A 13,181-nucleotide genomic window follows, 5' to 3' on the forward strand; every position below is an offset into this window, starting at 1 on the left:
ATCATTGGGACAAATTATTAGGTACAGGGAACATCGGAGTTCCCCTGATTTGACTTCTATTGATTTGAAATACACAAACGTCTGAAACACCAGCTCCTGCAGGCTGCAGTCTGCCTGCAGTTTCCATGTAAATATTTGTAAAACATCTTCGAATGTTAAGGCTTCATAATTAGTTGTATAATAATCCTGTGACACTCAAACATGTAAACTCTGATTTCCAAATAAGAAAAACTGCCCATAATATAAAATTCATAAAAAAAACCCTCAGTGCAACTTCATCTTTCTGTTGTGTGCAAAGTCAGTACTTAGTAAGACCCCCCCAACACTTGACCTGATGAGAAGTCAATTTAAGCTTTAGTTTCAGTTCAAACTGTATTAATTTTCATCACCATGCAGCCAGGGGGCATCAGTGATACACTGGGTAATATACAAAAGGTAAAGCAGTCAAACAGGAGAGGTGTCTTAAAATTTGGAGGCTAAAGGCTTCATGAACCCAATAACATCTAACGTAGTGTTGTTTCCATATGGGAAAGAGCTCATCCCCCTGTGTTGTGATAAAGAAATGAAATTTTTCTGTGGCATAAAAAATAAAATTCAAACCACTGAAGAAGAAAAGTCTCAGATAATGAAACAATAGGAGCTCAGGAGAAAAATCAAAGGAGTCATCAGGAGAAGTCTCTGGAGGAATGAAGAGGGTTGTAATGAAAGCAAAGGAAAATGTAATGAAACAACTTTAAAACGTTTAAAATATCTGAACACGAGCTTACGTCCTGTATGAAACACTGACCTGATGATCTAAACCTGCAGATCATGATATAATTGAGATGTAGATAAGAGGATTGATGCTCCTGTCACGTTAGCGTAGCTTAGCATGAAAAGACTAAACTATCATAAGTAACTTCATGGAGATAACTCCGAACTGTTGCTGCTGTCAGGTGTCGCTTTCAAACAACCTTTTTCTTAACCGAAAACCAAAACAAAGAGCTGAAAGACACAGAGCAGGGGTGATATTTTTATAACATCGAGTGACAAGTAGTCATGTGACCCACAACAATATTGATTATACCCACTTTAGGTCTGGAGAGAGTTAAACTAATCCACATTTAACACACAGATGTGAGAGTTGTATTGATCTTCTCAGTGAGAAAGCAAACAGGCTAACCTCACCAAATGTTGAACTGTCCCTTTAATGTGTCTTCAGTCCACATACCTCACAGGAAGTAGACGTGAAATACTACACCCAGTAACCGGAACCCTTGGACATATTTTGTACCTGGATGAATTTGGAAAGAAATCACACTTTAAAAAGTGGCAGACACAATGGTCGCAGTCTGGATATAAAATCGTTGTAGATAAATAACAGGTAAAAAATTAATATATTTCTACAGCAAAGTGATATAATTCGACTACAGGTCTAATTAGCAGGTGACAAGCATTAAACAGGCAACTGTTTTAGGTTAAAAGCCCCAGACCAATAGCAGGAAGCACAAAACAGCAACATCTTTGGTGTCTTCCATCCGTTTCCTGTGAACCTTCTTCTGTCTTCACCGGAGAAGGGATCACATGTAAAGAGGGTTTTTATAAAAGTCTTATGTTTCTACAAATCTTCTACATTCACAGTCGATCCTTCGTACAGGAGCTTCAGCATGACAGACACTACGATTTAATGCACATTGCCAAAGCTGCTTCCTCTTGATTTGTCTTCAGTACATTCCTGGTTATGGGTCCAAACTTATCGCCTCCTACGCTTTGAGTGTGTCAAACATAATCTCAGATAAAACTCTGATAACTGTAGTTCACCAACCACGTCGTCTTTACAAACAGCTTAAGGAGCCATCAGACGATGGAGAGTTCAGGGCCGTTTCCCACACGCTGCTAAGTTTTAACCAGCGGCTGTTCTGAAATGTCCTCCGGCGTCTTTTCTCCCTCACGAGATTTTTTCCTCTTCTTGTGGCCTGAGGAGAAAAGACGATTGAGAAACACTCCTGTTTGTGGTGTCAAACTACCATGAGTCATATGTTTTACTTCACCTTACTTTGCTTTTCTATGGCATAACACACTTGTTTTACATTTGAAAGAGGTTTTTCTGCATTTCCAGTAGACAGATTCTTGAAACGTCACATTGCAGCTGCTGTGTTACCAGTTCAGACACACGTCTGAGAACCACTGTGATCTCAGGTGTTTAAAGGCATAATTTCCACCCGGGATGGGAGAACATGTTCCCATCACTTTTCAGGAAAAACACTTATTTTTTTATTCTGCAGTTCTGTAGTTTCTGTTTGATTCACTCAATTGAATTTCCCTCGGCTGTGTCATTGGAGTGCCAGAACCCAGATAACAGACGAGGGCAGATGTTACTCTTATCTCAACTGCCTTATGTTATTACCATATGCACAGAGAGTGACTGGCAGGCTTTTTGTAGTTACCTCTCAGGCTACAGACAGTATAGATGCTGGAGCTTTACGTAGCCTGAGGGCAGAGACAGGACTGAAGTTCTCAGGGCTCCTGTGGATCTTCTGGGTTTAAGTAAATCAAATAATATCTTATGAACAGGTCATATCTCATAAGTGTTCAAAGAGTTTGAAAGGACTGTTTTATTTAGTAAAGACAACATTATTTTTCATGAAGTCTCAGACTGAACCTAATTTTAAATTCAAATTAAATACAGAAGCAGCTGAATCGTTTTTATTGTCCTGACTGTAGAAAGTACAATGGGCAGTTTTATATGAATGTGACAATTAATATGATCGCATGTTTTTCTTTTTAGGCTGAAGAACCTGTTACTGTATAATTTACTGCCCTGTGATTTTCAGACCAGACTGGAACCAACAGAAATCAGTGACAAGGAAAAACATGAAAGTTTTCTGTCTTGGTTTGCAAACTGGCCTGTTAGAATATACATCTAAAAACACTGGAATGATCCTTTAAGAAACAACATGAGAATATTAAACAGGCAGCTCCAAAATGCTAAAGTATGTTTTGGCGTGTGTGTGTGTGTGTGTGTGTGTGTGTGTGTGTGGTTGACTTTGCATGTGAATCAAGGCCAAGCAGAGACAGAGAGAAGCATAGAAAAGGGTTGTGAATAAGTGTGTGTGTGTGTGTGTGTGTTTGACTGACTGAGTTTGAGCAGGAGTTTCTTGCCCAGTGTGTCCTCTGAGCTGCTCAGCGACAGGCTGCTGATGAAAGGGGACGTGTCCGTTTCCACGGGAACCGAGGCCATGTCTGAGGGACAAAGACAGGGGTAAATCCCAGTTCCCTTAACTACACCCATGCTTCCTTCACTCGCATCCTTTCCTTGTCTCTTGGTCCTGTCCACATAAGATGTGAGGGGAAAACACTTTTAATGAGACATAAACCGTTTTCCCTCCAATCTGTAACGGGAAAGTAAAGACGTCTCTCCAACCAACCGTTGGTAACTTGTTGCTGGATGGAAAGCTTTAGATGTGACACTGTAAAAGCTTTATTCAGGAGGGAATTATGTTTGTTGGTTTGATTTTGGTTTTTACACATGATGACTGACTACACATTGGTAGCCTGTATCACCGGTGTAAAGTATGAATACTGTCATGAAACAGGATTAGCTGTAACGGTCTTAGTACAGTATGTTGTACCTGTGTGTCCGTCAGTCTCCGATCTGTCCTCTCTGATGTAGGGGATCTCATCCATCCTGAGAAACACAGAATCGCTGGGACTCTTCTGGCCATCGGACTTACTCCCTGCAGGTAACACACACAAACATATGAAGCCTTCACTACAGTCAGATCTTAAAACACTCCTGGATCATGAGAGATTTTGAACAGGGTCTGAGACTGAGTCCATTTCACATCTTTTTGAAGACAGCTGGGATCACGGACTGAAAACACCTGCTTCAGGATGGTCATTTCCTCCTCTCGATGACTGAAGTCACCTCCATCATTTGTCTCTGGGGTTGTTGATACTTACGGACAATGCGGTTCTTCTCGTTCAGCAGTGAGGTGCTATGTGGGACGCTGGACTGCTGTGCTCGAGTTCTTGCTGAGCTGGGCCGACTGGGCTCCCTGGGCGGAGGCATGAGGGTAGAGGTGGTGTGCCCCGGGGGCATTAGCGTGGTGCCGTGCTCCGCTGCCGGAGGCTCTGGAGTCGGGGTGTTGGCTTCTGTCAGACGGGTGTCGGCATCAGGCGTCTGAGGAGAGCTGTCCATCCTGGTGGCTGTTACCGCGTTCTGGTAGTGGCTCCGGGTGATCTGGCACACAAGGACAGAGGAGTAACAAGCTAAAACCAAAACACTCCTGCTGTGAATTCTAACTCCATGAAGGTGATAACTTTCCATCCAGGTGTTACCTTGATGATCTGCAGATGTGTGAGCTGTCTCACAGAGTAGTCCGGCAGGTAGACGTTCCCCCCACCATTCAGCTGGCCCATGCTCCCCCCATACAGCATCGACTCAGAGCGGTCCAAACCACTGCTGCGAGAGGGGGATCTATGCACTGCAAGCAGAGGAAACTGTGACGTTTCTCAAACACACGTTCACGAGGACACACAAGAACTGGTCAAATCCTGAGTAGGCTCAGGGATGCAGCTTCATTTGGGCCTTCTTGATATGTGACAGGCTCAGCTTTTGTGGCTGAAAGCTTCCATTCATTTGAGTCACTTCAGCCCATGCTGAATGCTGCATTCAACCGATTGGCAACTAAATGATTTTGAAGTGTTTGCAATTTAAATGACACGGCTGATTTCTGCAGAGTTTGATTCCTTCTGATCCAGTTTTCACTGGAAAAGTGCAAATCCACAAACAATCACACACTGTCTTCGTGCCAACAGCACACACACATATTCACTCACAACACTTTTTTTTGGTTGTTTTTCAGAAATTTAGCCTTTTTGTCCCACAAGTTTGATTGTGTGTATCTGCATTGAATTATCTTAAAGAGCCTAAGTGCGACATTGATTCGGTATATTGATTAGTGTGTTTTTCCGCAGTACGCAGTTATGTTCTTTCTTTTCTTCTATCTCTGAGAGGTCCTAAAATATATGTTTTTGTGACGTTCAGTCTGTTCTGGGCTATGTCAAGTCTTCGCTTTAGGGAGAAGATTTAAAGTGGGAATATGTTCATGTGTTTAGGTTAAGGCATGTGAGGATAGAGGTTTGGTTTGGAGGTTACAAAGAGATTTGTATCTTCTTCTTCTCCTTTGGGCTGCTCCCTTCAGGGGTCTCCACAGCCAATCATCTGCCTCCATTTAACCCTATCCTCTGTATCCTCCTCACCCACACCAACTATCCTCATGTCCTCCTTCACTACATCCAAGAACCTCCTCTTTGGTCTTCCTCTAGGCCTCCTTCCTGGCAGCTCTAACCTCAGCATCCTTTTACCAATGTATTCACTGTCCCTCCTCTGAACATGTCCAAACCATCTCAATCTGGCTTCCCTGGCTTTTTCTCCAAAACATCTAACATGAGCTGTCCCTCTGATGTCCTCAGTCCTGATCCTATCCATCCTCGTCACTCCCAGAGAGAACCTCAACATCTTAGGAAGAGATTTGTATGTAATGTGTAATATTAGTGCAAGGTATATGTGTGTATTTGTACCTGTTGGCATGATGGCAGGTACCCCAAAGTAAGAAAAAGCTCCGTTCTCAAACTTCAGCGCCTCCTTTCCAAACTCCACCTCAACCCGACCCTGGAGAAACACATCAGAGAAATACAGGTAGCCGACCAGCCTCTGTCCCAACACGTTGACGAACGGGTTTTTCTGCAGCATTTTTGTGTTGCCCTGGGAAGAAGCAGATACCTGCAGCACCAGGATGAAGTAGTCCACTGGTTTGTTGCGCTGAAACAGGAAGTGCTGTGACGCTCGTTTGTTCTTCTCATCAAACTTCAGCTCCAGAATCACACTGGGGTGTTTGATCAGCCTCAACAAGATCTTCTCTGATATATGAGCTGGTTTGAAGGGCTCCACCTCTGATGGAGGGAAAGAGAAAGAGGGAACAGTCAGGACAAACATACTGGATGAAGTTAAAGAAAGCAGCAGAATACAAATATTTTGGGAATATTTTTATGCAGTTTTATTTATTGAGCAGATAGTAAAATTGACCTACTGTGCTGCTCCCAATATCAAGTTCCTTTAGGTCTCATCAAGATCAAAACAGAAACATCCCAACAAAGTCTTTTGTAAGATTTTTTTCCTTCTTTAAAAGTAATCATTGTAAACCAAATCCCAAACCTGGACTGTAATTGTGAACCAAACATAATTGAAAGTGTAGAAGACGTTCTCCATTTGGGTGATACTGCACATCACTCGTTCCCCAGAAGGCTGGTTCTTCTTTAAAACAGAGCAACACAGAGCAGGGAGCTGATTGGCTGTTACCTGTGGAGAGGAAGCGGTGTGTTGCCAGGAGAAGCTGGGGAGAAATATTCACTTTCATCTCGTTCTCTGACAGTTTGAAGATGGAGAAATCCTGCTGCTTCCGCTCGTGGTGAGAAACGCGACGCTTCGTACGGTTATCAGCTGACAGAACAGACACACACAACATTTCAGACACACAACTCTGAGTGAGCATGCAGTGAGTCTGCAGCAGTGTGCGTGTGCACGCGTACTGTAGAGGTCGGTCTCATCGAGGATCTCTGACTTGATGATTTCCTCAATGACGTCCTCCAGGGTGACGATGCCCATCACCTCATAGAAAGGGTCGCCTTCGCCTTCGTTGTTGACCCGCTGCACAATGGCAAGGTGGGACTTTCCTGCACAACAGAGAGGCTCACATTAATGTGGATTTTAGCTCTACAGTTACAGATCTAATGTACAGTAAGTGCAGGTTAGACGTAAACAATAGTAATAATAGTGTGCAGAGAAGATATAATAGAAAGCATAAAATAATAATGACTAATGGCTGCTTTTCTTTCTTCAACCTAGCAGGACATAACTGCAGTCACATGTCAGGACTCTATTGTGCTGAAATTAAAAGAGTTCAAGTGCAGTTTTGTCGCAGCAGTTACAGCCTCTGGATGCAAGATCACTATCCCTCACATAAACTAAGTGACAGACCCAGAGTCTGCAGTGCTTCTTCTAGCCCCTTGGAATAATGAATGATCTATGACAAACTGGTTCAGGATCAGAGTTTACAGACAAAGAAAATAAAAGAAAGGCTGACAGGATATTAAATTGGATTTAGGACTTATTTTACTCAAGGTGTGTCGGTCTGTAAAGGAAGCAGAATGAATTAGGAGGCAACAAGCTGCTGGTGAATGTTTGTCCTGCTGCCAGCGTGTCTGACCGCACTGCAGATGCCGGCACTTTTATGTTGCATCAGTCTGCTGAACATTCAAGAACATGTGCTCATGCAGACACATGCACAATTTCACATGCATTCCCTTCACACACACACACACACACACACACACACACACACACAGGACTGACAGAAAACAGAGTGGATCCTTGTTTGTAGTCCTTCCTGAGCAGTCTGGCTCCAAATCAACTTCCTCACTGAGGCTCTCTTTCTGCTTCCACATTCTCTGCCTGCCAAATACTACCTCACACACACACACATCGATGCACACACACACACACTCTCACACAAGTGAACACAATTCTGGCAGCATTACATTCAGCTAAGTGGGTCGGTCTTACATACAGAACAGTCCAAGTGAGAGAGAGGAGAAAGCATTTGCCCCCTGTATGGTCTGTTGTTTGTTTCTACACCAGCGTCTTCCTGTCACTTCTGTCCCATCTCCTCTTTCTTTCTGTAAAGCCTTTAACTTTGTGTCCTCAAACCTAGCCCCCCCACCCACTCCAAGACACTGCTGCAGATTAATGTCCACGCAGAAAAATCTAGACACATTTCCTGTAATGCCTCTTGAGATATTCAGTGTCTTTGAAAACCTTGGCTCAGAAAATTGAATAAAATGTCTTGGCAGACACTGGAATAAACTCTGGAAGCTCCTTTTTACTGAAGTGAGGGGGGAAGAAAAATATTTTTGGTAGTTGAGGCGGAGAAAGCTGAAAGAGGACATGGCACATGATAAAGGTTTTTACTGAAGGCTTTGATTTTTTAAGCTCCTCACTGAATAATACACTCGAACCCAGCGGTCATGCTTCTGCAACACATGCACACATAACACGTATGCAGCCATGATTCATGTGCTTTCCCATAATTAGTCAAGATGTGGACACAATGTCCGAGAGAGAGAGAGAGAGAGAGAGTTACTTCACTGCAGGTAGGAACATTAGACTGTTTGGTTAACAGGAGTAAGAATATTTTGACCATGTGATTAAAGTCACCACAATATGAATGTTGGCTTTTTGTTACCTTAAAACCTCCACGTGCACCTAGAGAAATATTTAGAACCGCATCAGGTAGAAAGGCTCTTTATGACAGCTCTGCTCTAATCGACCCATGCTTTGCTCTTGTCCTTTCACAGTGTGCTGCTTGTCAGAGACCACCTCGTTCAGATGATGAGACCTGCAGGAGTGTCAGAGGACGGGCCTGAAAGGCTGCATATACTATAATTAACACAGTATGTATCTGCAGAGTAAGAGCTGATCATCTGAGCAGTGACATGAATACAGTGAGCAGATGGCAGGCACACAATCTGTGGAAGTACTGAATATTTCATACGCTGCCTCCCAGGAGACTGTGAAGTTACAAGGACAGAGAGAGAGGAGAATATAAAACATAGTGACACGTCCAGTTTGCAGTAAAAGGCCAGTCATTTATCATACTAATCACTTCTTGGCAATGGAGGAACTGATTCAATAAAGAGCCTTGGATTTAATCAGGGTCCACCCATTTGTGCAGTTTTTATGCCCATTAATAAATGATAAGTCAGATGTAGGAAGGTGATAGAAAATCTGAGGGCTGATTTTTTCTAATGTGGCTAAAGTCATTATCATTTCAAACCTATTCCTAGATTCCTTCTGTGTTTTGGCTCAGTCTTCAGTTTCAGTTTCCTGGCCAGGCGTGCAGATTCTGGTCCAGGATTTGTGTGTAATGTTCAGGGTTCGGCTTCCCATCTGTCCAAACAAGACTCTCCTGGCACCGAGAAGGCTCCTGTACCAGTGTGCTACTGCTGTGCTTGTTCACAGTGGGGAAGGTGTTACTTGGCCAATTTCACTTGTGCCAGACATGTTGCTTAGCATTCAGGCCAAAGCATCCTGCTATAGTCTCACCAGTCTCTGTGCTGCACCTCTGCAGCGTCTTCACATGAAGTGAAATCAGGGTTTTACTAATGTTTGTCAAAGCAAAGATGTGTTTTGCTTTGACTTATTATCTTCTGCCCATCGGCCCTTTTCCAATATCTTTCATTGCAGCTAATGGCCTTTCTCAGACAGCATGGATTTCCAGGTGTAGCCTGTCCATTATTTCAACAGGAGCAGTGGATGAATGTTTTATCTGAGCTTTAACTTTAATGTCTGGGTATAATTTGCCCTGTAAATTAGTGAAAGCTCAAGAGGCTGCAGCTCCTTTACTGCTTGTTGATTTTACATTAGCTGCCCTGCTCACTCCTCCCCATGTCAGACAGTATGACATGATGCTCTTACACTCTTCATGAGATTAGTTTGCTCTTTCTAGTTCAGTCTGCCAGCTCACGGATATTTACAGAGCAGAAACACAGTTACTGTCTGGCGCCTCAGCTCTGACCTCATACTGTAGGCACAGAGGGGCAGACTGGGCAGAGATATAATAACAGATATACAATCTCCAGCAGCAGACTGGAGCCCAGGCTGCACATGGTGCTGGGGATGATGTGCAGGGTAAGAACGCAGCGATGGAGGTGGCGGCCTAAACCGGCCCAGAGGATTAGATTCATTTATTTTATTATCTAGATTTGTATCTAACTTTGAGATAGGATGAGACCATTTCTTTTAGTTTTATTGTCCATGCCCTCGACCCTGTAACTCTAAGTCCTGGTTCAGTAGACGACGTCTTAGTGAGCAGCCTCCTAAAGTTAATATATCACTGAATAGATCCATTTTCAGAAATTCACCGAGCTGTTTGATGTTACTGCTCTCAGCAGCTCAGGTACTGGTTTCACCTGCTTAGGGCTCCTTCAGGGGCTATAGAGAAACTGCTGCCTGTAATGTTTTAGGCTCAGGTGGAAGGTAAAATACAGTCTGACATGCTGGATTTAATGCCAAGGCTCTACACAGGTCTGTGCACCATTTTGAGTTTTTTCCTTGGCAGCAGCAGATCCTGGAGGGGTCTCACTGAAATGAAAGAGGGAGTGTGCATTTTCCTGCTGCAGAGCCTGAAAAGCTTGTTAGAGAGAGAGAGAGAGGGAGAGCGAGTTTATAATCCTGTGGAGCTGATCTCTCTGCAGCACAGTGACACACAGATCATGTTGGTGTTTACCCGTCAGTGGGATAAAGCTGAACCTTTGGCACTTTCATTTAGGAAGCAAACCTTGTTGCAGTGCATTATTAAAAGCTAAAACCTTATTTTGATCTTAAAAAGATGACGTTTTGTCGTCCCTCTGCTTAGCACAATTAATGCAAGAGTGTCCCTTGGCTCCTGTAAACGGTCAAGGTGTCCTCCTCTGTTTTTCCTCGTCTCATCCTGTCCTCACCATAAACACAGCAGAAAAAAAAATGGAAACGCTGACTCCGCAGGGTATCTGAATGTGCAGGGAGGACTGTGATTGGCCAGCGTGCTCCCCACCCATTTCAAACTCAAATCAGGAATGCTAGCTGACTGCACACAGGGCGAAGGACTGCTCTGCTGTAGCAGCACTGCAAAATGGGCTTTTACTGTGAAATGCTGAGCTCAGACACGAAACTCACAGAATATAACGTGTTTTCTCCATGTTCCAAAACTGCATGAAAACTAAGACAACTGGGACAAATGTGAGTGATTTAAGGATAAGGAAGAGCTGCCATGACAGCAAATGACCACATTAGATATAAACATGTTGTCTCTGACCTCAGAGCTTCTCATCCTGCTTATCTGCCACTGACACACCTGTAAAGCACTTTCAGTCCGGTCAGAGTTGCATGATCTGCGTTTGAGGTCACATTATTGTATATGATTGGGTTGAACTGTCTAACATCTAAACGTGTGAACTTCTCCTTGTAGTGCACGTGTTTCTTTGGCAACCGCCCTGTACTGTAGAAATCAAGCTCAGTCCCAACCTGAATGTCCAAGACACAAACCCCCTGACGCTGTAACCTGGAGCAGATTAAAGTACCACAGGTCTGCAACTGTAAACTGCAGCAAAGCGTTTTGTTATAAGATGTGATAAAATGATGAAGTGTGAGAAAATGAGGAGTGTGCATGACTCCGTTTTCTTATTAACAGTAGTCTGACCCCGGAAATGACACCTGCCTGAATACAACAACTTCTGACACCGCATAAACACACGACCAGTCGCTCCCTGCGCGCCCTGCTCACCTTTCTTGAACTCCTCCAGCATGGCGTCCAGTTTGGTGTCGTTGAAGACGCAGTGCAGCGGGTGTTTGTAGAACTGGGTGATGGTCTTCAAGGGGGTGCAGTCGTCTGGGTCCACGAACGCCAGGTCCTTGACGAACAGGATGTCCACGATGTTGGATCTCTCGTTCTCAAACACCGGTATCCTCGTGTATCCGCTCTGCATAATCTCCGACATGGTGTTGAAGTCCAGCATGACATCAGAGGCCAGCATGAAGCAGTCGCTCAGCGGCGTCAGGACGTCCTCCACGGTTTTGGTGCGCAACTCCAGCGCTCCCTGGATGATGTTGAGCTCCTCTTTGACCAGGTCGTGGTACGGGTCAGTGACGCGCAGCATCTCCAGGAGTTTCTCCCTGGTGTAGAAGTTGGAGATCTCCTGGTTGAGGATGAGGTCCAGCAGCTTGCTGATGGGGTAGGAGATGGGGAAGGAGAGCACCATCAGCAGCCGCGTCACCCAAATGGTTTTGGAGGCGATGGCCAGACCGTGCCGCGACGCCACCGAGTGCGGAAGTATCTCCCCGATGAAGAATATGCCAAAGGCGCAGATGACCGTGGAGAGCCAGGTCATGCCCAGGATCTGGCACATCCACACGGCGAGCGAGGCGTTGATGATCGCGTTTCCCAGCAGTAAAGTGCAGAGGACGTAGTTGCCGTGCCGACGCACAGACTCGATTTTGCGGGCGTAGTTCTGCTCCTTGTCGGTGCCGCTGTTCTGCAGGACCTGCAGCTCTACCGGGTCCAGCGCCAGCAGGCTCAGGTTCAGCCCGCTGAACAGAGCAGACAGCCCGAGCAGCAAGACTGAGACCAGAACCTGCAGCCAGAGCTCCGGGACGGCCGAGCGCTCCACCACAGCCACCCAGAAATCGCGCGTTCTGTAATGTTCCCACTTGAATCCGTCGAAGGCGCACATGGAGTAGTATTTGATCTTCTCCCCCCTGCGCAGGTCTTTGGCCAGCAGCTCCACCAGCACTGAGTTCTGGCTGGAAGCAGATTTGAAAGACCCTAAAACCTCGATGTCGGACGTCCTCGCGTTTTTGTCCATGCACATGTTCCGTTTCGGGTGAACTTGCCCCTCACGCCCAGGAGTTGGCTCCTCGATGAAGGCGATCCAGGGCGCGGCGTTGTTGGCCCGAGTCCCCGTGGTACGGTTAAGCCTCAGCGGGGAAGTGGAGTAGTAAACCCGCAGCATGAAACGGGTCCCTTCGGTGGCTTTCAGCACCCCGTCCTCCACGGACAGCTCCGCCCCGGTCTCCTCCGGCCGAAAGCCGAGCAAGCCGTGCGCCGGGGCGGGGAGCAAGGAGAAGACCAAGACGGAGAGCAGCAGCAGGCGGGACGCAGAGAACGGAGTCCAGCGGGAGAGCAGACCTCCGCTCCGGAACCGCGCGGCCGCATCCTCTGCAGCCATGATGAGGTGTGAGATGCTCGGTCAGTCCAGGGTTCCCGGGTCACGTGTGGTGCTGCGTGGTTCCTGTCCATGCGGGAAAAGGAAGGACCAGCAGTTCCGCGTTACCGGCGCTGATTCTGATTCTGCTGTAGAGAGATGCGCCCTCCACCGAGCTGTGACGTAACTTTCTATTAATAGCCTGAAGCTCAGCGCATGAAAAATGACTGTGATATGGCTCAGGACTGTACCAGTCCAGGACCTGACGCTTTACCATGTGCTCAGTCTGATTAGTACTATGTCTTACTTCAGTTACACAGTTTATCTATCAGAGTATATTTATTATTGTGTGTTGTCACCCTGGTGTATGAGGGACGCTTCATGAATACTGCATACTGTGC

The 13,181-nt window shown here is 45.5% G+C and overlaps 1 protein-coding gene across 1 annotated transcript; it reads right to left on the reverse strand.

Moving 5' to 3' along the window:
* Positions 1–1,875: 1,875 nt before the first annotated feature.
* Positions 1,876–12,804, reverse strand: LOC113128331 (metal transporter CNNM1-like). The gene is made up of 10 exons (XM_026303582.1): positions 11,364–12,804; positions 6,574–6,717; positions 6,344–6,484; positions 5,768–5,937; positions 5,566–5,656; positions 4,321–4,466; positions 3,943–4,222; positions 3,612–3,716; positions 3,118–3,222; positions 1,876–1,955 (listed from the first exon to the last, which is right to left on the reverse strand). Exons 1-10 carry the CDS (start codon positions 12,802–12,804, stop codon positions 1,876–1,878), a joined length of 2,703 nt encoding a protein of 900 aa, XP_026159367.1.
* Between the last annotated feature and the right edge of the window lie 377 nt (positions 12,805–13,181).

This window comes from Mastacembelus armatus, chromosome 1, assembly GCF_900324485.2.
Source record: "Mastacembelus armatus chromosome 1, fMasArm1.2, whole genome shotgun sequence".
Classification (NCBI taxonomy): domain Eukaryota; kingdom Metazoa; phylum Chordata; class Actinopteri; order Synbranchiformes; family Mastacembelidae; genus Mastacembelus; species Mastacembelus armatus.

What these genes read in the sequence shown, in the direction of transcription:
- LOC113128331 (XM_026303582.1), bottom strand. Translation starts at nt 12,804, where the DNA reads ATGGCTGCAGAGGATGCGGCCGCGCGGTTCCGGAGCGGAGGTCTGCTC. An exon ending in ACACCGCTTCCTCTCCACAG is followed by an intron (nt 5,938 to 6,343) that starts GTAACAGCCAAT and finishes TCCCTCCATCAG; the next exon opens with AGGTGGAGCCCTTCAAACCA. An exon ending in CGAGAAGAACCGCATTGTCC is followed by an intron (nt 3,717 to 3,942) that starts GTAAGTATCAAC and finishes TGTTACCTGCAG; the next exon opens with GGAGTAAGTCCGATGGCCAG.